Source organism: Patagioenas fasciata, chromosome 1 (assembly GCF_037038585.1).
Source record: "Patagioenas fasciata isolate bPatFas1 chromosome 1, bPatFas1.hap1, whole genome shotgun sequence".
Taxonomy (NCBI): Eukaryota; Metazoa; Chordata; class Aves; order Columbiformes; family Columbidae; genus Patagioenas; species Patagioenas fasciata.
In genome coordinates, this window is record NC_092520.1 from 2,384,214 (window position 1) to 2,409,402 (window position 25,189).

At 48.7% G+C, this 25,189-nt stretch overlaps 2 protein-coding genes across 3 annotated transcripts in view; one reads left to right on the top strand and one right to left on the bottom strand.

Moving 5' to 3' along the window:
• Positions 1 to 1,293: 1,293 nt before the first annotated feature.
• Positions 1,294 to 11,083, bottom strand: MRPL48 (mitochondrial ribosomal protein L48). Its single transcript, XM_065833873.2, has 8 exons — positions 10,857 to 11,083; positions 9,917 to 9,969; positions 9,572 to 9,609; positions 8,608 to 8,693; positions 6,675 to 6,847; positions 4,850 to 4,952; positions 3,063 to 3,152; positions 1,294 to 1,527 (listed from the first exon to the last, which is right to left on the bottom strand). Exons 1-8 carry the CDS (start codon positions 10,875 to 10,877, stop codon positions 1,453 to 1,455), a joined length of 639 nt encoding a protein of 212 aa, XP_065689945.2. The 5' UTR covers positions 10,878 to 11,083; the 3' UTR covers positions 1,294 to 1,452.
• Positions 11,084 to 16,606: 5,523 nt separating this feature from the next.
• Positions 16,607 to 25,189, top strand: part of RAB6A (RAB6A, member RAS oncogene family) — a 57,344-nt gene continuing 48,761 nt past the window's right edge. Inside the window, exon 1 of one of the 2 annotated variants that reach the window (XM_065833887.2) lies at positions 16,607 to 16,952. In XM_065833887.2, the coding sequence (XP_065689959.1) occupies positions 16,883 to 16,952 (70 nt within the window). In that variant the 5' untranslated portion in view covers positions 16,607 to 16,882. The remainder of the gene's footprint in view (positions 16,953 to 25,189) is intronic. The other variant, XM_065833894.2, reaches the window with a different exon arrangement.

The following is a 25,189-nucleotide window of genomic DNA, read 5'->3' on the forward strand; positions in this document are numbered from 1 at the left end:
AATGTCCCAAATTTGGAGCATTCGCGGCATGGGTGTAACATCCCTGCTGTGGATTTCAACTGTATTGAAGCCTTTCTGGAGTTAAAAGGGGATTAGAAGAAAGATGGGGACAGACTTTGGAGCTGGGCCTGTTGTGACAGGACAAGGGGTGATGGTTTAAACTAAAGGAGGGAGATTCAGGCCAGACATGAAGGAGAAATTGTTGTCCCTGAGGGTGGTGAGAGCCTGGCCCAGGTTGGGCAGAGAGGTGGTGGATGAACCATCCCTGGAGACATCCCAGGCCAGGCTGGACGGGGCTCTGAGCAACCTGAGCTGGTGAAGATGTCCCTGCTCATGGCAGGGGTGGCACTGGGGGAGCTGGGAAGGTCCCTTTAACCCAAACTGTTCTATGACTCCAGAGCTTTTCCAGCAGCGATAACCTCATGTCCCACAGGATGGGACTTTGGAGGGGATTCATCTCCTGGGAAGCTCCAGGAGCATCAAGTACGTGGGAGAAAGGCTCTGGTGAGGAGAAATGCTCACCTGAATGCAATCTCCTAGCAACTCATCTTGGGGAGGATGCTAATGAGTTATTTTCCCTCTTTTAAAGAGCTGCCTAGAATGGGAAAACAAACAAACTGGTTTTGGGGGCAGGAAAAACCTCCTCATAGTGTCCATCAAACCAAGGCCTAAATTTGGTTCGAACACACTTCAAAGGATGGTGTGGTCGGGTATCACGTCAGCTCCGGCCCAAAATAAAAGCAACTGAGTGCACCCCACCTTAGAATTCGAAATAATGAAGATTGGAGTGAATAAACCCAGCACAAGGACCTGTTAAACCCAGCAGAATTGGGTCTGTCTTAGCTGAAACCAAGCAAATGGGTGTTGTAAGACTGGGTTGATTTCAGTGATCCAGGGGAAGGTTTATCAGAAATTAAGGGGAAATTTTGCCACCTCTGATGCTTTTTTCCATCGGAAAGGAGTTGAGCTGCTTGGGGATGATTATCCCCAACCCTCCCAGGGCTCTGAGGCTCCATTTGTGTTGGTAAAGCTCCGATTTAAGCGGTTTTACAAGAATAACGCGTCGCTCTGGCCTCCAGCTGAAGAAAGGAGCAGGATGGGTCACTTCAACATCAAATTGCTGCGGTAAAGTATCATTAACTTGCAGAGATTTCCGCAGACTGAAACCTGCAGAAATCCTCAAATACCAAAAGCCAAACAGGCAGGAAAAAATAGATTAAAAGCTTAGAACTGGGAAAAGTAAACCCACATTTTATCCTGCACCCCGTTCAGTCAGAGTACAGACGACCCGGCTATAAACACATCTCTTTATTACAACAAACTGCTTGACAACAGTGCCAATTTCTTGCAGATCACCAAATTATCAGTGCAGTGAAGTCGCCTTCTGGAGGTTCAAGTGGTTTTGCGTTCCCGGAGTCGGCTCTGAAGTGGATGGAGCGTTTCTTCCTCGCCTCAATTCATCTGCGCAAGCAGCTCTTCAAGTTCCGGCCGGGACTTCAATCGGCTCTTGAAATGAGCTTCGGTGTGCTGGGGAGGGAGGGAAAAGGAAGGAAAATGAGCAAATCCGAATCGCCTCTTGAGCACTTTGTGAAATCAAGAGGAAGACAAACCTTATCCCTAAGAGAATCGCTGAGAAGTGGAAAAATAAAAGACTTAAATGAAGGCAGGGAGTGGGAAGTCACCGCAGGGTCAGAACTCATGGGCAGCTCCACCTGGAAGCTGGTGGGAGAGGTCTAAACCTCTTGTCTTACATCCAGCCTCGCACAGGAGCGGTGTTGGGGGTAAATCATTGAGGGTGGAAAGATTCTGGTGGAAAGGGAGTGTGGTAACTGCAAGGGGCTGCTCTGAAATTCAGCCTCGTCGGCTCCTCCCCACCTGGGGAACTGCGGTTGGAAGAGTAGGCAGCGGTATCACGCTCAAGAATCATAGAATCACAGGACAGTTTGGGTTAAGGGACCTTCCAGCTCCCCCAGTGCCACCCCTGCCATGAGCAGGGACATCTTCACCAGCTCAGGTTGCTCAGAGCCCCGTCCAGCCTGGCCTGGGATGTCTCCAGGGATGGTTCAGCCACCACCTCTCTGCCCAACCTGGGCCAGGCTCTCACCACCCTCAGGGCCAACAATTCTTTATATCCAGCCTCAATCTCCCCTCCTTTAGTTTAAAACCATCACCCCTTGTCCTATCACAGCAGGCCCTGCTCAAAAGTCCATCCCTATCTTTCTTCTTGGCCCCTTTTAAGCACGGAAAGGCGGCACTAAGGTCTCCCCGGAGCTTCTCTTCTCCAGCTGAACACCCCAGCTCTCTCAGCCTGTCCCCCAGCAGAGCTGTTCCAGCCTCGCATCATTCCTGGGGCTCCTCTCCTCTCCATGGCCCAATGTCACCGTTCTCCCTACAGAGAAAAAGCTACCAGCAAAAATTAAGAAGAAAAAAATAAGAGCCCTAAGGCAGACACAGGACTGCAGCCAAATCAGATTATTACCGGACTCCAGAGACCTTCTCCCGTATTCCTTCTGGTTTGCAGAGCTGGAGATAACTAAACATTCTTCAAAGAAACCAACTGTGTTTTCCTGTTTGAATTCATTGTGCTGCTTTCCCTTTCCAGCCACAAAAGTCCTTATAAAAAGTCCCCATATAAAAAGCACCTCCTGTGACTGTTTTGTCTGAATGTAACACAACAGAAGTTTAAATATGTCCTTATGTTGGGTCCACTAGTAAGCAGGGTCCTGTCCTCAAGCCCTCAGTGCTGAGAAAACTATTGGGTCTTTCTATAGAAAACAAGCTGAACATCTCCCAGAGCAAATTCCACCCAAACTGGGCACAACATTTGGGTTTCCAGTCTCAGCTTTGCTACCAACCGCTCCATGAAGTTCCTGGTGGGGAAGGGTTGCAGGGAATCTGCGACTAATTATAGGAGGATAAAGGGAAAATGAAACGTTCATCAAGAATTAGAGGTAATGGGTTTTGATAGATCAAGTGATGAGATGCTGGGTGTCCCAAGGTAGGACCAGTCATGCATCACATCTGCTTCCTAAATGCAAAGGAATAGGTAAAATTCAAGATACCTCTGCCACTGACAGATGGACCCCTTCAGGCTGATTACTCTGAATTATTTCCAGGAGGATCGGAGCGAAGGTTGAACTCAAACCGCTGATCTGAAAGAAGAATCAAACAGAACATCACGCACAAAATGGACTTGTTATATTAACAGCATGGGAAGAGACGCTGGTTTGGTCCAAGCCTGCGGCAGCCAAGCTCTCTGCTTCGTCCCCACACTTCTCACATACAAGACATCCCCAAACTCTTATTCTGGTTCTTCTCTATGAATGTTGTGCTTCCCATCCCTACCTGCATGGCTTCCTGCACGTAAAGACGCTCATTTAGGCGAGACTTCAACACAAAAGCTGCCACAGCAAACCTCCATCCCTGGTGTTAACCACACATCAGCTCTCTCCAGTGGGAAAAGTCTAATTCTAGATTTAAAATGTAATCCATCACGGGTTTAGCAAGGCAACATACTATAAACTAGGAAAAAGTCACTCAGACAAGTACCTATTAATATCTACCTTCACTTTTGAAGCTGGCTAATACCATTTTTAAATTTCAGCGAGTTTGTCAAATCTTTCATCCTTACGCATGGGTTTTCCACTCTTTGTATTAATTACTCTGCATAAAATAGATAATAAATCTTCTGAAATACAGAATGCAGGAACTCTTCTTCTGCCTGCTACTTTGTGAACAACTTTCAGCAAGAAATGAGGCAAGAAGGAGGACCCGGGTAACTCTAGACCGGTCAGCCTCACCTCCATCCCTGGGAAACTGATGGAACGACTTCTCCTTGGTGCCATCTCAAGGCAGATCAGGGATAAGAGGGTCATTAGGGTCAGTCAGCATGGCTTCACCAAGGGGAAGTCGTGCTTGACCAACCTCATTGACTTTTACGAGGACATAACAAGATGGATGGATGATGGCAGAGTGGTGGACGTGATCTACCTTGACTTGAGTAAGGGATTTGACAGAGTGTCCCACAGCATCCTCACAGCTGAACTGAGGGAGTGCGGTCTGGATGAGCGGGTAGTGAGGTGGACTGGGAACTGGCTGAAGGGAAGAAGCCAGAGAGTCGTGGGCAATGGGGCAGAGTCCAGTTGAGGCCTGGATCCAGTGCAGAGCCTCAGGGGGCAGTGCTGGGGCCGGGATTATTCAATATATTCATCAATGACTTGGATGAGGGAACAGAGTGACTGTCAGCAAGTTTGCTGGGGACACCAAGCTGGGAGGAGTGGCTGACACGCCAGAGGCTGTGCTGCCATCAGAGACCTGGACAGGCTGGAGAGTTGGGCGGGGAGAAATGGAATGAACTAGAACAAGGGCAAGTGTAGAGTCTTGGATCTGGGCAGGAACAACCCCAGGTTCCAGTGTAAGTTGGGAATGACCTATTAGAGAGCAGTGTAGGGGAAAGGGACCTGGGGTCCTGGGGCCAGCAGGGTGAGCATGAGCCAGCACTGGGCCCTTGTGGCCAGGAAGGCCAATGGTACCTGGGGTGGGTTAGAAGGGGGTGGTCAGTAGGTCAGAGAGGTTCTCCTGCCCCTCTGCTCTGCCCTGGGGAGACCACCCCTGGAATATTGTGTCCAGTTGTGGCCCCTCAGTTCCAGAAGGACAGGGAACTGCTGGAGAGAGTCCAGCGCAGCCACCAAGATGCTGAAGGGAGTGGAGCATCTCCCGTGTGAGGAAAGGCTGAGGGAGCTGGGGCTCTGGAGCTGGAGAAGAGGAGACTGAGGGGTGACTCATTCATGGTTACAGATATATATATGTATCTGCCACAAGAACCACGGTGGCAAACACCAGCTCGTACCTGGACAACCCTCTGGTGGGTGGTGAGAACCGCATCCAGCTGCATTTTGGAACCTCGCTCCTCCAAGAACAGCACCTCGTCGGTTTTGGTGGGCATGGCGTAGCTGCAGGAACCACACAGTTAGGACGGGGAAGGACGAATTTGCACCACTTTACAGGAACGAATCGACTGCCAGCAGCAGGGAACGCGGCAGGAAGATTAACTTTTAATGAGAAATTAATTATGCAAACAATGTATCTCGCAAATCAAGCGCTGGCAGAAGCTGGGTGTTTTACTGGAAGGAGATAAGGGGGAAGCGTGCAGCGCTATTACCAGCAAATTCAGCTACAAACACCAGCCTGAGAACAGAACTTCTAACTTTACATTTGAAGGAGAGCTTTAAAGCGACAATTCCAACTTATTTTTTAATAGTCTATCTATTTTAATTGGGAACGGAGCTAAAAACCACTGCCGCAACGCACCACTGCAAGGATATTGCATTCACCGCTGGGAATTGATCGGGAATTTATGGTGAATTTATCGGGAATTTATGGTGATTTTTTTCCAGAAATTTACAGTGAACTTCTCAGGAATTTACAGCAAATGTATCAGGAATTTACAGTGAATTTAATAACAAGGCAGCGGGTCAGATTTTGCTCTCTGGTTACAGTTACTCCATTTCCATGGCATCAGTAACAACAGGCTACATCCTACCGCCCATGTTTTACCCTATAGATTTTGCTCTTTAAGGGTAAATCATTTCTTTCTGCACATATTGAACTCTGTGCACCAAGTCCAACCTCAGAGGGCACAAGTGTGACACAGGTAATAACACCTAAGGCTGAAAGTGGTACCAATAGCCTCAGGCTGTGGGATTGCGTTGCTGCTGATGGAATTTGTCATTTCTTATCGTCACCGGGTATCCTGCTCATAACAAACACCTGTCAGTTAGAGATGGGTCAGGTTTTAGTGCTTTATTTGTCCAAGAAACATCACAAAGATGCTACAAGTAACTGATCTACGGGTGACAGTTCATCCAAGTAAATGAACATAAAGCAAATGATTCTTGACAGGTTTAACTGGCGTGAGGAGGAACCAGCGTTTATACTCAGATGTACAGGTAAAGACACACATTTTAGATAATCAGCACTAAGTGTTTTTACTGCCTTAGTGCTTCTCCAGCGACAATATCCTCCTCCCACAGGCTTCAAGGGTTTCCCAAGCTCCTTCACCTTGTATATTCAGTACCACTTGCTTACTCTGCAATATACGCCTGGGTAAAAGGTTATAAAGGAAAAACAGCAGCGAAAGGCAGCAAGACTTAAGGTCCTGAGCTCAGCACCCATAGGCTTAAGTGTTTTTACTCAGTTTTTTTCCTTGAGATCCGTTCCGTCACAGAACCATAAAATCATTTTGGTTGGAAAAGACGCTGAAGATCATCAAGTCCAACTGTTCCCCGACCCCTGGCACTGCCCCATGTCCCTGAGAACCTCATCTATGTGTATTTTCAACCCCTCCAGGGATGGTGACTCCAGCACTGCCCTGGGCAGCCTGTTCCAATGCCCCACAGCCCTTTGGGGAAGAAATCGTTCCCCACACCCAACCTCAACCTCCCCTGGCCCAACTTGAGGCCACCTGAAATGGTTCAGCGCCTGAACAACTCTATTTCAGCCTTCCTTATCCGAATAAAGCATCCCAAACCCTGCAGACACACATAGAGAACACCGGGCAGCTTTACACTTATTTACAGGTTGGATCTTAGGAACAATTTCTTCCCGGAAAGGGCAATGATCTCAAGGGTCTCTTCCAAGCAAATTATTCTATGCTCTTATGATGTTCCTCATACCTTTCATTCACTCTGATGGAGAGCCGGTTGCAGAGCCTATGCACATATTGAGCAAAATGTTCCACCAGACACATATCATAGGAAGTCATCTGGATGTTGAGATCTCCATACTCATGTTCGGTCCCAAGATTTATCTCTTTCATCTGTACTTTATCCTTCTTCCTCTTTGGAACCTGTAATTTTTTTAAAATGAAAAGGAAAAAAATTATCTCTTTTTGGATAAAGGTGGAGATAAAACAACATTAACTTGTGCTCACACAGGAGAAAGAATTCTAGAATCCCAGAATGTCAGGGGTTGAAGGGCCCTGGAAAGCTCATCCAGTGCAATCCCCCCATGGAGCAGGAACACCCAGCTGAGGTTCCACAGGAAGGTGTCCAGGCGGGTTTGAATGTCTGCAGAGAAGGAGACTCCACAACCTCCCTGGGCAGCCTGGGCCAGGCTCTGACACCCTCACCAGGAACAAGTTTCTTCTCAAATTTAAGTGAAACCTCCTGTGTTCCAGTTTGCACCCATTGCCCCTTGGAGCCTGGCTCCATCCTCCTGACACTCACCCTTTCCATCTTGATCCCCATGAACGATGTCACCCCTCAGTCTCCTCTTCTCCAGCTCCAGAGCCCCAGCTCCCTCAGCCTTTCCTCACACGGGAGATGCTCCACTCCCTTCAGCATCTTGGTGGCTGCGCTGGACTCTCTCCAGCAGTTCCCTGTCCTTCTGGAACTGAGGGGCCACAACTGGACACAATATTCCAGGGGTGGTCTCCCCAGGGCAGAGCAGAGGGGCAGGAGAACCTCTCTGACCTACTGACCACCCCCTTCTAACCCACCCCAGGTACCATTGGCCTTCCTGGCCACAAGGGCCCAGTGCTGGCTCATGCTCACCCTGCTGGCCCCAGCACCCCCAGCTCCCTTTCCCCTACACTGCTCTCCAACAGCTCCTTCCCCAACTTACACTGGAACCTGGGGTTGTTCCTGCCCAGATTCCAGACTCTACACTTGCCCTTGTTCTAGTTCATTCCATTTCTCCCCACCCAACTCTCCAGCCTGTCCAGGTCTCTGATGGCAGCACAGCCTCTGGCGTGTCAGCCACTCCTCCCAGCTTGGTGTCCCCAGCAAACTTGCTGACAGTCACTCTGTTCCCTCATCCAAGTCATTGATGAATATATTGAATAATCCCGGCCCCAGCACTGCCCCCTGAGGCTCTGCACTGGATCCAGGCCTCAACTGGACTCTGCCCCATTGCCCATGACTCTCTGGCTTCTTCCCTTCAGCCAGTTCCCAGTCCACCTCACTACCCGCTCATCCAGACCGCACTCCCTCAGTTTAGACCATGTAAAGGTTCTTTCTTCTGACAAACGTTTTGCTGAACTACATGGAACATATTGCAGCCCATGTGTGCTCGCTGTCCCCGATCACCAAATTGGGATGACATTATCGTAACCGATGTTCTCAAGTCAAGCAGTTCGGCTCTTGGATGGCAGCACCGCAGGATTCACACAGAAAACACATGCGCACCGTGATTAATTCCTTCCAGGAGAAACCCAAGAGTAGAAAACAAACTGGGTTTTATTTCAAGTTCTGCCTTCGAGGCAGCTGTCTAAGTGAATTATTGTTTCTTCCTTCCACCAAAATTGTCATATTTCCAAATTTGAGGGAATGTAAAATGTTTAAATGCAGGGAAGCCCTCCTCATAATACTGTGCAATAATCTGAAGTTGAGGTGTTAAATTCAGCGTCAAGAAGAGATCCTTACCCCCCATTAAGAAGAATATACCAGACAAAAGAATTTCTGTGGTGTTTTGAGTGGGTATTTCATGTGATGTAACACATGTAAATCATTATTCTTTTTTAATATGATTCATCAGCCTTGGAATTCATAATACCCATGCTTAAATCGAACTGTAAGAAGACGGGTCAGAAGAAAATGTTATTCCTACCTCCTTTGGGAGCAGATATTTGAACCTCCCAATGCCGTGCGCAGGATGGGATTTGTAGTGTCTGTGGACACTCACGAGCCCGTTGCCTTAAAATTAAAGCAGAGGAAACGCGTTTCCAGCTGAACAACACAGGGCCCTTCTCTAAACAAACACACACGGGTGCTTCTGAGAGCCCAAAATCCACACGGGGGGGTGTGAATTTATCCTCGGTGCCACAGCCAGAATGTTGTAATTCACAGTTGGTTACGGCGAGCAGCAAATAAGGGAGGGAGAGATTAAAAATGACTCATTTAATTCACTCCCAGGTGAATTCTCGAGCAAAGACAGACTTGTCAGCACCCGTGGATGGGGAGGATGCTGATGAAATGCTACATCTGTCTCCTCTCACGCGACAGCAGTGATGCTACTACAACGGATCTGAGCCCCATTTAGTTTAAAACCCAGCTCTGTTCAAATATTCATGTGCTCGGAAGCCAAATCAAAACGGCCTCAACGTTTTATTTATACTTCCTTCTCCAGGGTAAAACGAAACCCTCAATAATCCTCATTTTCATCAACAGAGCTCAGAACAGCAAAGAGAAACGGAACACCAAGGATCTAAGGCACTTGGTTATGCTTTGCCTCCGCATCAAAATCAAATTTGACTTTAAATTGCGACAGTGGACTCCACCAGCTCAAGAAATTTTGAAGCGGGAGCTCACAGGGGTGTAAAAGTCATTTCCTGGACATTAATCTAGTGAATGGCATCTGGTTGGTGTTACCCCACAGCTCAACCAAGAGCAGAGAAACAGAAGAAAGGGTTAAGAAAAAAGGTATGGAAGAGGAAAAGTGCCTGATAAGGTTATTTAACCAGACCAAAATTGGCTAAAAAAAAATATGTAAAAGAGACGTAAATGCTGAAATGTAGTATTTATTTTGGATAAGCGAAGTTTTGGCCTTGCGTTGGGTTATTAGGAGGCCTTACCTGCAGCGCACAGACGGTTTTCTCTGGGTGTTGCTGCTCTGTAGGAAATAAGATCATTGTTAAAAGCCCTGATTTCACCCACCTATGGAAATAAAACATCTCCTTGAGCAAAGGCTCACAGCCCAAGTTCCTCAGACACAGGTTGAATCCTGTTAGCAAAGAAACTCTTTGTTCTCCATACCCCACAGCCCTTTCAGCTGAGCCTCCCCCCACCACTAAAAGATTTCCCTTTGCAAAAAGTGCTTTTTCTGCCACATATGTGCTCTGAGAGTCTCAGTAAAAGTGACCAAGGGTTTTCAATGCCCTATAGTGTGTTTTATTCACCGGGTTTGATGTCAGACTCACCTGCTGAGCGCCAACACCTGCTTCAGCAACGCTCCCTTCTTCAAGCACAGCGCCTGCAATGAGCAACCACGGTCAAAATGCAAATACACTGCGAGTTTTCACTATCGCTTCCCAAAATACAGCATGGAAACAACACCCGAGACCTTCAGAACATACCAATAACCCTCCCAGTCTCTCCAGAATATCACACCCCAGAATATCATCACAACTCAGAGGGATGAAGCAGGAGGATGATGATGAGTGTGGTGACCTTCTCGTGCATCCCCTCGCTTTGCTCCGGGATCCAAGAAGCTGGGGTGGGAGATCCCCTGTGATCTGTAGGGATCAAACCCTCCTGCTCGTTCCAGCTCTATGTGGCCGGAGGAAAAAACCAGCTTGTGGGGCAAAGAATCAGAGAAGCATTTTGGGTGGAAAAGCCCCCCCAAGATCATCGAGTCCAACTATAACACAACCCTGGCACTAACCCATGTCACTGAGTACCTCATCTATAATATAAAAGATATTAAAAATAGTTTAAAATAAATTTTAAAATAAATTTTAAAATACATATAAAATATTAAAAAGAATACATAAGAGCTTTACTATCACCATATGTATATAAAAGAGCTTTACTGTCACCATATATATATATATATAAAAATATATATATGAAAGAGCTTTACTGTCATCACAAGCCCACCAGGCAGGACCTGCATCGTGTCCCCTGGGGCAAGGGGGGTAATTAAAAATTAAAGAGTGACAGGGAGGACCAAGGACCTGCTGGTCCCCAGGGGCAGTGACAGAGCTGGGGGGGCTGTGACGGACCCTGTGTTGCTGGGGTGACCCCTGGGTCCCTGGATGGGGTCTCTGTCGCAGATACACCAGGGTAGGTGACCCAGGGCACTAACTCAGAGTCAGTTCTTGCCCCCCGTGCCCTTTCCCGTGTCCCCAGCGCCGGTACCTTCGGCAGCGCCGCGTTCATCGCTGCGCCCAGACCCGCGTTCGTCGCTCCCAGCGGCCCCTCGGTGCGTCCCGAGACTCTCGCGGGGGGGGAACGAGAATTTTTGGACAACCCTCGCTGTTCGCAGGGCCCCGGTGTCGTAGCGGAGGGGGCGGGGGACACCGGGGGACACGCTGTCCCCGCTGTCTCACATGGAGCAGCGCGACGTGGCAGCGACCGCGCAGCGCACCCAACCGTGCCCTCAGTGCTACGTACCCGCGATCCGCCCGCCCCTCGCTCCTTCTCGCACGCTGATTGGTCGTCCGCCGCGTCCATCAAGGTGGCCATGTTGAGTGTGGCATGCCTGGAAGGGCAACTGCGTGGTGCGGCCGCCATCTTGAGTGTGGCCGGTCCGGCCCCCGCCGCCATGTTAGCGCGGGAAGCGCTGTGAGGGGAGCGGGATGGAGGGCCAGCGGGATGGGGCTGGGCAGGTTTCAAGGAGGGGTGATTTGTGTTCGTGAGCCTTAACCAACACACGTTTATGGAGCACAAGTGTGATGGGAGCGGCTGAGGGACCTGGGGGGTTCAGCTGGAGAACAGGAGCTGAGGGGAGACCTTCTGATCTCTGAACTGCCTGAAAGGAGCTTGGAGCCAGGGGGGGTCGGGCTCTGCTCCCCAGGAACAAGCGCCAGGAGCACAGGAAACGGCCTCAAGTTGCGCCAGGGGAGGTTGAGGTTGGATGTGGGGAACGATTTCTTCCCCAAAGGGCTGTGGGGCATTGGAACAGGCTGCCCAGGGCAGTGCTGGAGTCACCATCGCTGGAGGGTTGGACAGACGGACATGAGGTTCTCAGGACATGGGGCAATGCCAGGGGTGGGTTATGAGTGAACTCTATCTTGAGGCCCTTTTCGAATCAAAATGATTCTGTGATTTCCCCATGGCTCTTCCCCACTCCCTTCTCTTTTTCCTTCCCCATAAATTTCCCCCTTCTTGTGTGGCAGACGCTCCCACCCGCTGCCCTGAGCCCCCATCTTGGAGTTTGCCACCCTGGCTGCTTCATTTCGTGTTGGGATTTCCAGCTCTGCTGACTGCTGCTCCAGTTCCTTTTGGCTGGAGCTGCCGAGGCTCATGATGGACTTTTTCTCTCCAGTTCATCGGTGTTGATTAGTGTGGCCAGTCTCCTCCACTGCAGACCAGGCTCGTGTGTTGGATTCCTGCTCCGTGAGCCACCCTGCCAGCCCTGTCCTGCATTTCTGAAGCGCCTGGAGCTCCTGACTCGTGCCTGACAGCCCAGATGTTTGTGCCTGTTGCAATCTGGTGCATAGAGGGGAGAGAAGGATGAGAGGACAAAGTTTGGCCAAAAGCAGAGCCAGGGGGGTCTGTGCTGTACTCCTGCTCAGCGTATACATGAAGCGGCTCTGCAGCACCTCTGCTCTTTGCTTGACACTTTGCAAGGACACGGGCTCGCAGCTCTGAGCTGTGTTTTCGTGGCAAACCCCGGACATGACAAAACTGCTCATGTGGATGTTGTCCTGCCCTTTGATCTCACCCAGGGAGCCCCAGGCAGGGCCACCAGGGCAGTGACTCTTGTTAGATAATTCCAGGGTGCTCCAAGCAAGAAGCAACGCAGGACTCAGAGCTGGGTTCAAACCGGCTCTCCTGTTCCAGGAAAACTGGGCTTCTGCTTCTGTGAACTTGGAATTCCTAGAGAAAATGCTGTGCTTGAGGACGGGCTGGAGGGGGACGGCCTGGTGCTGCGTTTGTGAGGGGAGGTTGTGATGAGCAACACAATGAAGAGGAGGTCGGCCTCACGACAATCCTCCGTTCCATGACCTCAAACACTCTGTTCATGGAGGGGGCTACACCCCCTAATTCCCTATGTCCTCACAGAATCACAGAACAGTTTGGGTTGAAGAGACCTTCCCAGCTCCCTCCGTGCCACCCCTACCATGAGCAGGGACATCTTCACCAGCTCAGGTTGCTCAGAGCCCCGTCCAGCCTGGCCTGGGATGTCTCCAGGGATGGTTCAGCCACCACCTCTCTGGCCAACCTGGGCCAGGCTCTCACCACCCTCAGGGCAACAATTTCTTCCTCATGTTCGACCTGAATCTCCCTCCTTTAGTTTAAAACCATCACCCCTTGTCCTGTCACAACAGGCCCTGCTCAAAAGTCCATCCCCATCTTTCTTCTTGGCCCCTTTTAAGTCCGGAAAGGCCACACTAAGGTCTCCCCGGAGCTTCTCTTCTCCAGCTGAACACCCCAGCTCTCTCAGCCTGTCCTCCCAGCAGAGCTGTTCCAGCCTCGCATCATTCCTGGGGCTCCTCTGGCCCCTCTCCAGCAGCTCCATGTGTGTCCTGTGCTGAGGACCCAGAGCTGGACCAGCACTGCAGGGGGGTCTCACCAGAGCGGAGCAGAGGGGCAGAATCCCCTCCCTCCACCTGCTGCTCACGCTGCTGGGGATGCAGCCCAGGACCCACAAAATGGGGCTGAGGAGGGAGCATCACACCAAACTGAGTTTGGGGTACAGCAGTGACTCCTAATTACCATGATTGTCCTACACTTCTCGCTGAAAAATGAGTCCATCTCTTCACTGACGAGTTTCTCTGACATCTATTAGAGACAGATATATTTTAAGCCCAAAAGGGACTATTAAATCATATAATTTGGCCTCAGGTACATTGAAGCCTATAGATTTCCGCTGACTTCCAGCTGTATGGAAGCAGATCCCTTCTGTTGCGATGAAAGCATCTTCCTCACAAAGGCTCCCGCTCTTGATTTTCCCTGGATACAAAGCTCCTGGCAGCTTCTTCTGGCAGCTGTGCACCCTCTCTGTTCAAATCATGGACCTTCTTTCCAGTTTTTAACGTGCATCAGCTTCAGCTCCCAGCCGCCGGTCCTCTTTGTGCCTTTCTTTGCCTAATGACTCATTCACAGCCAGGTGAGCTGTTTGCAGGAGCACAGTGAGACTTTTTGTGACATTTAGAAGAAAAGCAGCTAAGGTGTTGCTTTGTTGCTCCCTCAGCCACACAAACCCAAAACACTGCATTTCTTAACTTTGCTAAAATAAACCAGGAAACTCTCCTTCCTCTCAAGGCTCCCCCGGGTGCTGAGAGGGCCAGGCCTTGCTGGAGGGATTATTTCATCCATCTTCTTCTGCTTCGCTGCGGATTTCTCCCCGTCACGCAGCTGGATGTGTCCTGGCAAAGACCCAGCACCGGCAGAGATGCTCCTGGAGCAGTTTGTGACCTATGCAGAAGGTTTTGCCCCCCCCCGGCCCCTTCTTGATCCATTCTCTGTCTTGCTGTCCGGAGGAGGGAAGTTGTCCCAGGAGAGCTGGAGATCCAGGACCTGAAAGTCTCCATTTATTTCGATTACAAAAATAATCAAAAAGTATTTAAATAGGCCCCAGAAGAAACCCTCTGATGTGCGTATCTCCTCTTCTACCTTCTGCAGTGCTGCTTAGGACTGCGCCTAAGGCCTGGAGGAGTCGGTGGGATGATCTACCTGAAAGGAGCTTGGAGCCAGTGGGGTCGGGCTCTGCTCCCCAGGAACAAGCGCCAGGAGCACAGGAAACGGCCTCAAGTTGCGCCAGGGGAGGTTGAGGTTGGATGTGGGGAACAATTTCTTCCCCAAAGGGCTGTGGGGCATTGGAACAGGCTGCCCAGGGCAGTGCTGGAGTCACCACCCCTGGGGGGTTGGACAGACGGACATGAGGTTCTCAGGGATGTGAGGTTGTGCCAGGGGTGGGGGAACAGTTGGACTTGATGATCTGAAGGGTCTTTTCCAACCCGGATGATTCCAGGAGTGTTTCCAATCACCAGGCAGAGACAGAGCATCGAGACTACGGCTGGAAACACCGAAAAAAAGGACATTCCTGGCTGAGGGTGACCCAAGTCCCTGCCATGAGCCCATGTCCCTTTCAGCTACACAGACCACGTACAAATCCAGGCAGCAGGTCACATGCAGGTAGAATCTTATTTTCAACTCATGATCTTTTTCAATGATGAGACCGAGTTGGGGTGCGGTGCCTCCTTAGCAGGAAAGATTTGGTGCTGAAACATCGCCCTTGGACCTTCGTGAGGAAGATGTTGAGACGTGAGGGAGCAGAAGGGAACAAAATTAACCAGCAATGAGTAGGTTTAGGGGGACGAAACAAGCAGTGGATGCTCTTTCGCTGACCACCAGAGCAGAGAGGCTCTGGAGCAACCTCCCAAATGGGAAAACCATTGAAACCTTCCCTCTTTCCAGGTGAAAAATACCCCATGGAACATTATTTTGACTTAATTGAGTGAATCGCAAAGAGGTTCGTACCAATACTGACATGGATACAACCATGGGTAGGAGCTCAGAGGGTTCCATCTTGTTTCAGGCAGCAGAGCTGAGATATTTCTGGGAGCAGGAGGCGATGTCAATGCCAGCTGAAGCTCACGGGGGGTGAGTGCTTCTGAAAAATCACATTTTGTGTTTAAATTCAATGACGGGAATATCGATCAGTGTGGGATTGCAGCAGCGTGGAAGAGGAGGGAGTGAGGCTGTGTGGACGAGATCCCAAAGCCAAGGATTGAACAGGAGGGGTGGGGATGCAGCTGGGAGCCTCCTCAAGAGACAAGTCAAGAAAAATAGGGAGAAATAGGGAAAAAATAGCTAAAGGGAGAGCTGGGCCCCGAGTGGGGTTCTGGCTGCTCCACCAGGCAGGGAGGGGACACTGAGGCATTTCCAAACAAAAGCTCTGGCCACCCCAAAGGGTGACAGTGGGAATCATCGCCCTCACTGGGAAACGTCTCCCTGTCGTGAGGGATCCATGGGGGCCATCATGGAGTGAGTGTCCCCAAGAGTTGCTCCTCTGAAAGGAATCACAGAATCCCAGAATGTGAGGGGTTAGAAGGGCCCTGGAAAGCTCATCCAGTGCAATCCCCCCATGGAGCAGGAACACCCAGCTGAGGTTCCACAGGAAGGTGTCCAGGCGGGTTTGAATGTCTGCAGAGAAGGAGACTCCACAACCTCCCTGGGCAGCCTGGGCCAGGCTCTGACACCCTCACCGGGAACAAGTTGCTTCTCATCTTTCAGTGGAACCTCCTGTGTTCCAGTTTGTACCCATTGCCCCTTGTCCTATCATTGGTTGTCACCAAGAAGAGCCTGGCTCCATCCTCCTGACACTCCCCCTTTCTATATCTGTAAACATGAATGAGTCCCCCCTCAGTGTCCTCTTGTCCAGCTCCAGAGCCCCAGCTCCCTCAGCCTTTCCTCACACGGGAGATGCTCCACTCCCTTCAGCATCTTGGTGGCTGCGCTGGACTCTCTGCAGCAGTTCCCTGTCCTTCTGGAACTGAGGGGCCACAACTGGACACAATATTCCAGGGGTGGTCTCCCCAGGGCAGAGCAGAGGGGCAGGAGAACCTCTCTGACCTACTGACCACCCCCTTCTAATCCACCTCAGAATGCTCCACTCCCTTAATCATCTTTGTTGCTCTGCACTGGACCCTCTCAAGCAGGAATATTTGTATCAGTTTAGGCCTTTGGTCTTAAGGACTTTGCTCGTTCCTCACAGCTTTGGGCTCCAGGCCCCCTGGCAGCTCGGTCATTTTAGCGATTTCACCCCCGCAGCCATCGTTAGGTTCCAGAGTGATCACACGCTCAGTGACACCGCGCCCAGCCCCGCCCCCTCCCGCATCGCCACGCCCCCTTGCCGTGTGATTGGCCCACCACGCAAGGGTGGGCGGGGTCACGCAAGAGCGACGTGCGCGCTACGGGGCGGGGCGGCGGCGCGCGTGCGCGGTGTGAGGCGCCGGGAGCGCGGGGGGGACGGAGCGCGGCCCTGAGGGGAGCGGCGGCACCACCACCGGCACTTCATCTCAGCCAGCCCGCTGCGCCTTCGCCGGGGCTCTGCACCCGGTCCTACGCCCCCGCCCGTCACCCCCAAACCTTCGCCGAAGGGGGAAGGGGAGGCAGGGGAAAAGTAAGCGAACGAGAGCGTTCGCGGGTCCCGCCGCGGGGAGCGGAGCGAGGCGCGGGGCGGCGGCGGCGGCGGCGGCGGAGGCTCCTCCATCATGTCGGCGGGCGGGGACTTCGGCAACCCGCTGCGGAAATTCAAGCTGGTGTTCCTGGGCGAGCAGAGCGGTGAGTCACCGGGGCTCCCTCACACAGGGGTGGCGGGGCGGGCTCCTCCCTCCCCCCCCCGCAACCCCCCCGGACCCGCCTTTGTGGGGCGGGGGTCGCGCCCGAGGGGATCCCCCACACCCCCACCCTCTATGAGGGGTTCTACTGTGCCATAACCCCACTTTACGAGGAGAAAAAGGGGTTTTCCGCCCTTTTTTGTGGGGTGGGGGGGCTCTCTCGGGGCGTTCGCCTCCCTCTGGCAGTCACTGCTCCTTGGGTGACAGGGAGGTTTAAATAAAACCCCCTAACCGCCACATCTCCAGGAACAGTTGCTGATTCATTTGATTCCAGCTCCTCTGATTTTTTTTGTTTTCAATTTTTCGATCCCCCTTGTTTTCTGTGTAAATATAGCAATTCTCTAAAATGGAGTTTTGTGTTGTTGAAGTGGATCCGATGCTCTAAATAAATTCAGTCAATGATATTTTCTTCCCTTCTCAAAAAAAACCCAACAAACCCAAATAATATGTTCTCCTTAGTAGGAGGCCTCTGTCTCCAATACTGCATTGGAAATCATTCACTTCAGAGAGTTTTCTGATGAAAAAAATGCTCGTTTGCTTCGTGCTTTGTGTAATCCTGGGCAGATATCGAGCGATCTTTGACATAATGAGTAGGTGCAAAATATTCTCTGTCTCAGGGTGGGGTATTTGCTCCCTCAGCCACCTTTGGTCTCTGTGTGGCAGATGATGAAATACTAGTCGTGGTTTTTTTTTTCTTTCTTCCCAAATGACATATCTGGGTGTTTGCTCACTCATTTATGGATGAGCTGGGTGATAAGGCTGATATTAAAATTATTTACCTATACATTAGTGGTTTCCTTTAGTCAGTTCCTTTCATCCTTTTTTTTTTTTTTTTTAAATTTTATTTCTATTTTTTGGTGTTGGAATAGCTTCTCCTTATATTAAGGATTCAGGGAGCACAAGTTCAACTTGGGTATTTTTTTATGAGGGGGGGTTAAGTCACCTGATCTGTTTGGTGAGGTGCTGTTTGCTCAGCCATTTTATGAGGATTTTGGAAGAGGGTCATGTGTAGAAGATGCTGGTTTATTTTTTTATTTTATTTCCCTGCCCCCACCCCCCAGGTATTTGATAACAAGAAATCTTGGGTGTTATCTATGCATTTGCAAAATGCTTGTTTTACTGTATTTCTGAGCTTTGATATCATGAAGCTTTTTGAGTACCTAATGGGAGGTTATAGCGCCTGGTGCAGATCTTAAATCTCAGCAGCTCTCAGTTTACACGTGGATTTCTTGTCTATCTGTTCTGGCAGACATAACATCAGTTATCTGCTTCTTCTAGTCTTTGTCATTATTTCCCCCCCACCCCCCCCAGCTAATCATGTGTTTATACCCCAAGGTTTTAAATAACTCCAGCCCCTAGCATCAAATTTGAGGAGCAGAGAAGGGGGTTTCTGGGTATAGTGCAGCAAAATACCCCTAACTAAATATAAATAACGCTGCAACTGCTGCCTGGACCGCGGCGTATGGATGTGTTGGGGCTGATTTGACTCTGGTTAGGGCCTGGCCAGCAGCTGCCGTTGGTTTTCAGCCCTGCCTTTGTCTCGGCTCCTGGGCGATGACTCGGTGACCGATCCACGCCGAACGGTGGCACCGAAGCCCTCGGCGCGTCCGCGGGTGCTGCAGCGTGGGCACGGTCCAACGCGGCGCTGGGATGATTCGTGCTGGAGAAACGGCTTTTTCTGAATTCGGCTCTTGCTGGCGTGATGTCATACTCAGTAATTTTTTATTTATTTCTTTCACTGTCCAAAGGGTGGATAACTCCGATTACAAATGGCTCCTGGAAGAATAAGCATCCTAATAATATTCTTCTGCATGACAGAGATAATTACAGAAGCATCTCCGATGCTGCAAAGGGAATTCGAGTGGGTTTTGCTTACACGTCGCTCCCTTCGCCATTCTTTGTTTTGAAGGTTAAGGGAAATGCAGAAATAAAGTTTTCTTTTCATGATAGCAGCTTTCATAAATGAGAAGGTCTCTTTGTACAACTGTTGCGCTGGATTGCTGCATTCGCTTCCTGCTTGGCTGAAAGGTTGTCTGCCCTGTTGGAAGGCCGTAATTAAAGATATCCTACTGCTGCTGGTAGGGAGGCCGAATGCTTCTGTTCTGTTTGCATTCAGGGACTTCACAATGACAAATGGAATGTTAGAGAGGGCTGAGAAGTGGACGAGCTGCCTCAGCAACCCAAACTAGCAAATATCAGACCTTCTCTACTGACTGTACACAGCCTTTTCAATAAATATGTAATGACTGAGAAATCCTTAGCTGGAGTTCATTACTGTGCAGGCTTTGCTGCCCTTCCATGTGATTGTGTGAGCAAAGGCAAAAAATTTGGCCCTGTGAGGTCTGGAGGTACCTCTAGATCTTATTCTTATTTGAAAGCGGGGTTGCTCAGTGGATGCAGTCTCTGATGTTTTTTTTTTTGCTGGTATCCTCAGCCATATTGTGGGAGTTCAATGCCGTATGCCCAGGCGTTTGTGTGGACTGCAGTGATTCTTCCTACTTATACTGTTTGCTAGCCACAGATTCCTTTTCCTATGCCAAGATGCTTTTTCTTTTTAATCCCCTTTTCTTGCTCCCTCAATCCTCAAAATCTTCTATTCCATCTTTTCTACCTTTGTTGCGCCAGCTGACCCCTCGCTGGCCGTGGGTCCTGGTCAGTCATTGATGTGTCGTGAGGCCGGATCACTCACGACTCCTTTTGGGATTTACTGCAAGTCATCGCTTCTCGATCGCAATATTGCGTCCCCCGCCCCCAGCCCGGCTCCTTGCCGCATGGACTGTGGATTCATCACGAGCCTGCAACATAATCCGTGTCCAACTAAAAGCAGCTTCTCTTTCTTGCTCTCATATTTTTTTTTTACTTGTAATACAAAGATATAGCATTGGGTGGCTAGTAAGAAGGCAACTTCACCAGCACTTGCCTTAATTGAATTACTTTTTTCAATGATTGAAGATTATACGGAGTTTAGCAGTTTTAAATATGCTAATCTTTACTGAAAAGGCAGGGGAGCTCTATGCTGGGGGATTAGATAGAGCTATTGTGGGGAGGGGAAAAATATGCTTCTTACTGCCTTTGATCTTGTTTTATCAGGTGATTTTCATCAGTCCTAATGCCTCAAGTTTAAGAAATTCGGATTTCTGGGTCACATCGGTGTACACATCACCTGTGTTAGGGTAGCTATATGGTATCCAAATATTACTAACATCTTTAGTTTTATCTTGCATATGAACACCTGTACTTCTTAATCCACCAATTTTCTGATGGAGTGGGCAGAACTGAATGCTGGGGCACCACAACAGAAATATTCTTTCATCACGTGGGTTTATGCTGCAGCTTTTATTGGCGAGCAAGTCTGAAGGGCATTAATATGTACAGAAAGCAAAATAAGTCCCTGTTGTCTCTTTCTGCTGGCGTTTCTGCATTGCATAAGATTTTTCAAATGTTAATTTGTTCTAATTTTCTTCGTCAGGAACTGAGATTTTTAATATTGAGAAAACTAAGTACAATATACTAACTTGAGGGACATAACTGTTTGGAAACCACTAATGAACTGTACTGTTGCGTAACGATGTTGTTACAGGCCCCGCTGAACGGTGTGATGTGTCTTATTAGATAACTGGGGAACTGCAGGTGGTTTGTGTGTGACGTGGAGCTGGTGTGACCCTGGTCCCAGTTCAGCCCATCTGCAGGGACTGGCATCCCTGGGCGCCTCCCAACTCCCTTCTTTTTAAGGAATTCTCAGCCTTGCGAGCTCCAGAAGCTGCTAACTCACCCCACTGGTGGTTTAAAATCTTACGCCCTTCCTGTTAATTTTTTAATGTCTTGGTTTTCCTGTGGCTGGGTAATCAGATATTTGGGTTTATATTGGAACTATCTGCATTTAACACAAGTCGCTGAACTTCATTTTCTTGGCTATATCTGGAGGCTGAGTATTTTCCTTGTTCTTTCTTTTCTCCATCTCTGAAATAGCTCTTCTTATAGCAGTGTCTGGAAGAAGCACATCAGACTTGGAGAAAAGGACTCCAGTGTTTCGTGATGCCTGTTCTTATGGTGCCTTTTGATCCCTGATGTTGTGAAAGCGGGATCTTATTCAAAGGAAGAATAGCTGCGCCTTTCTGCACTTTGCTTTGTTTTTCTGTCTGTATCGAAGAAATAATTTGTGAACTTGGAAGGAAAGGATCTTCTTATCCCTTGATGTAAAATAATGGGTTTAGTATCTGCAGTTGTTGGGGTATTTGGTGGTACTTGGCTCTTTCTTGGCACGTAATCCAGGTTCTAAAAAGCTGAAGCTGTAAATGAGACTACCAGGAACAAAGGTGAGGAACCTCATCTGAAGCCACCCTTGGCAGAAGATGCTGCATTTGGAGGTGATCAGAGCCAACAGTTACCACCCATTCTTCTCTAATTCACTGGTAATTACAAATCTGTAATCTGTGAGGAAGCAGCTACCTCCCTGTTTACCTGATAATTCAGTCCAGGTGTTCAAAGGCATTTGTGGTGTTCATGCATGTACAAATACATGTGTATACACTACAGATTAAAAAACCCCAAACCAAGCAGACAAAAACTCTCAATGGCTTGAAACACGGCTCAGAAGAAATGAAATTTTGTTGTCTTGCATTACCATCAGATTTTTTTCAAGACAACCTGTGAAACTCACCTGTGACTCCTGTCACCTGCAAGAACAGTTACCTGGTGACAGACAAATGTTTCTGAAGGGTATGGGGGCTCTGATGCGTTTGTTCTGATGTGGAGCAGGATGGGACAAGACAAAAAGCACCAAAAGCACAACTTTGACGCATTTGGATAAATTATATATGGAAGTAGTCTAAATGTAAGAAGTGTGTGTCGGGAAACAAATGTCAAAGTACAGACTGACAATGAAAGCAGAATTCTCCAGGTCCGTTTCCTTATTTATTTACCGAGCTTACACAAAGTGGAAAAGCCCAATTGATTCTTTGTTTTCCCCTCAATATAAAGCAAACTCTTCTGGGCCTAATATATTGTACAGCCCTGGAACAGCAAACAATTGAATCAGTTACATCAGATATTTTCTACTTATGTTCAGAATAAATATGTTGTGCAATATTTGAGTATTATTAACTGAAAAAAAAGACTTTGTGTGTTTCGTTAGTATTTAACTCTCACCCAAATGCAGCTTAGTGCATCACGAAGGAAAAATGCGAGCCTGGGAACCAAATGTTATATGAGATTAAATCTAAATAAATGCTTTTCACCCATGTGAACTATGTAATGGCTCAGTAGATGTGTATGTGGGTATGTACATATATTATAGTTGGAAAATATCAAACCTAGTGCAAAGGCCATACTGAGTGGTGAGGAGTCTTCTGGGATGGAAGTTGTCAACTGGTTAACAAAATTAAGAAAATAATGAACTGTAAATACGAAGTAGGATCAAAATTGGGGGCTGAAGTGGAAAGACTTCCTACTTCTGATGTTGCATGATCATAAAATGTGCTACTGAAACCTCCCTACTTGGATATTTAAACCTATTTTTTGTCTGCCACCAAGTTCTTGAGTCCTTTGCTTCGTTCTGACAGCCTCCTGTTAAGGCTGTCAAACAGAGCTCAGCCTTCAGGTTCGGAAGGAAGCCCTTATTCAGCCGCACGGCACAATGGTGCCATTTGTTTAATTTGACTTCTTAGAAGGAGGGTGTAACTTGCCTTTTGTGTTCCCTGTTAGCAGGTTCTTTCTGCTGGGTCGCTGTAAATTGGGATGAGTTGTGGCTGCCAGAATTTCAGGGCATGGTTTCCCCCGTCTGCTTGTGTGATTTCAAAAGGCTTCCTGGACTCCTGGCATAGCCAGGGTGGTACTGATGGGTTTATGCATATGCAGAGCTGGGGAATACGCTGCGTAATGTCCTGAAGTTTGACTTGTGAAGGGTTTTTACAAAGCCAAGACTCTCAGTAGTAATAAGAACCAGTTAAAGAGTGTGTGCTCCAAAGTCTCTTTCCCTCTGCTGGGGCACTTTTTGTTGGTGTTAAAATGTTGTCCATGTTATAACTGGGTAATTTTTTGTCCGTGTTATAATGTCCTTTAGTATCATCACAACAACCAGAGCTGGAAATGCCAGTTTCTACTGTGCTGGAGTCTAACTGGTAAATCTGCAAGCAAATCCTCCTTGACCTTGGCTGCTTTCACCAGTACGGGTGCCTGGCTGAGTACTGGTACAAACTGGTATTGCCCATGGCCGTTGTCTCCATTTTAATGAAGAGTTGGGGCATTATTTTAAGAGTTTCCATGACTCGCTGCCCGTATCCCCTGGAGATGCCACACAGCTATTCTGAGATTTACAGGCTCATGGTGTTCTCTTATCCAGACATGTGTAGGTGTCACCAGCACCCAGAATTCAGGTTTTGCTTTAAATCTAAACCAGATTTGCCCAGAACTGAAAGAGCTGGGATGAAATCTTGAAGCAAAGCTGATAAGCAGGTGGTTATTTTGCCTTCAGACATGGCCAGAACCAGCCGCGTCAGTGGAAGGTGCAGGTAAACCTGCGGAGAAAATGTTCTTAACTTTTACTTGGTCTTATATCTTGAATTGTGACTACTTAAACCTCTGTAGTTTGTGACCATATCAATGAATGCTACCTAGCAGGAGAAGTGATGGTTTTTGATGATTTGCTTATAGGAGAGCAATCAGCAATTGCTGCAGAAAACAAAAATCCAAGAAACATCCACTCGAATGTTTCTGTAATTAATGCGGAGGCCAGTTTATTCCATTCCTCTAAGTGCTTCCTGCCACGCTTCCTGTACTTGCCTCTGTCTAGGTCTGAGTTACAGCCAGGTCATTTTCTTCATGTTCTTGATGTGTGCGACACAAAGGGAAGGGAAATTAAACCCAGAATAGATGCGTAGCCAAAAGGAGAGGGGCCCCAGGAGGGTGCAGTCTCGCTGGCTGAGCCCCAAGCGGCGACTGATGCAGGATTGACAAGATTCCCATCAATTTGATCTCTGCCAAGGGGTGGAAGTAGCTGCTGCTGGAGTGAATTCCTGCGAACAAGCCGAGTATTCACCCCTGCAGAGGCTCTGAAGGTGCCTGCGCAGAAACGGGCATCAGCACCGTATTAATCTGAGTGCAGGAGCGTTTCTCTGCAGCTTGTAGCGCCAGGCACTTCATTTGTTTTAATGAAGATGTTGCCTTCTCTGGGAGTAGAAAATATTCACTCATTACCAACTCTGTTCTCTTCTGCCAGCACAGAAATGGCCGTGAGAAACCCGACTTGTCAGCGTTGGGAGGATATATTTTTTCTAATGGCCTGATGGAAGGCTTAGCAGAGGAATCTGAACTAGATGAGTGATTGAAAATCATCCCGCGGATGTCTGAGGTGGCGGAGAAAATGGAGAGGAGGAAATTTATTGTAAGTGCTGCGAGCAAAGGCGTAGTGTGCGCACAGAGATCGATAAATCTTGGCGAGCTCAGAGCCAGGGTAGAGGGCAGTGGATTAGAAATGCAGGTAAGCGGAGAACACTCGCTGTTGGAGAAGCAACCGAATCTGCAGGTAGTGTTTCCCTGATGGGCGCAGTATTGTGAAAGTGGATGAGCAGGGCTCAACTTTCATGTAGAACAGAATTAATTGGCGGTGAAACACTGTGTATTTGCTTTCAAGGGGAGTTCTGACCTCTTCTCAACTTTACTAGGCAGGTCTTTTTGCTAGAGGTTTGATGCCTTATTTGTCTTGTCTATATTACCTGATTTTTGTGTTTTTCCCCCTGATTTCAGACCGATGCATTTGCTGCTGAAGGAGGTTTTGAGTGTTGCGTACTTGGCTCGCTCAAAATGGCTGAAAAATCACTTAGGTCTGCATAAAAAGCCAGGATGGCTTTACTAAAGCTGAGCTTCTGCTGCTTATTTGGATAAAGGCGCAGGTGAATCTTTCAGCTTAACAGCTGAACACAGCTGGAGGAGGTTCAAACTCAAACGGCTGAAGTTTGAGTCTGATGTATCATGGCGAGGAAATCCAAAGAGTTTTCTCAGAAGGTGTTCAGGGCTCAGGAAGAAACACAAAGATTTTTGCAGGGTGGGTCTTTTCCAACTCCTCATTTCTAGACCCCCTCACTGGTTCAAGTTCCTATAATTCCTTCTCAGCTTTCCAAGCTGCCTCTTGGTGTCAGTTCTTTATGCATTCAATCTGTAATTATGCTCTTATTCTTTCTATTC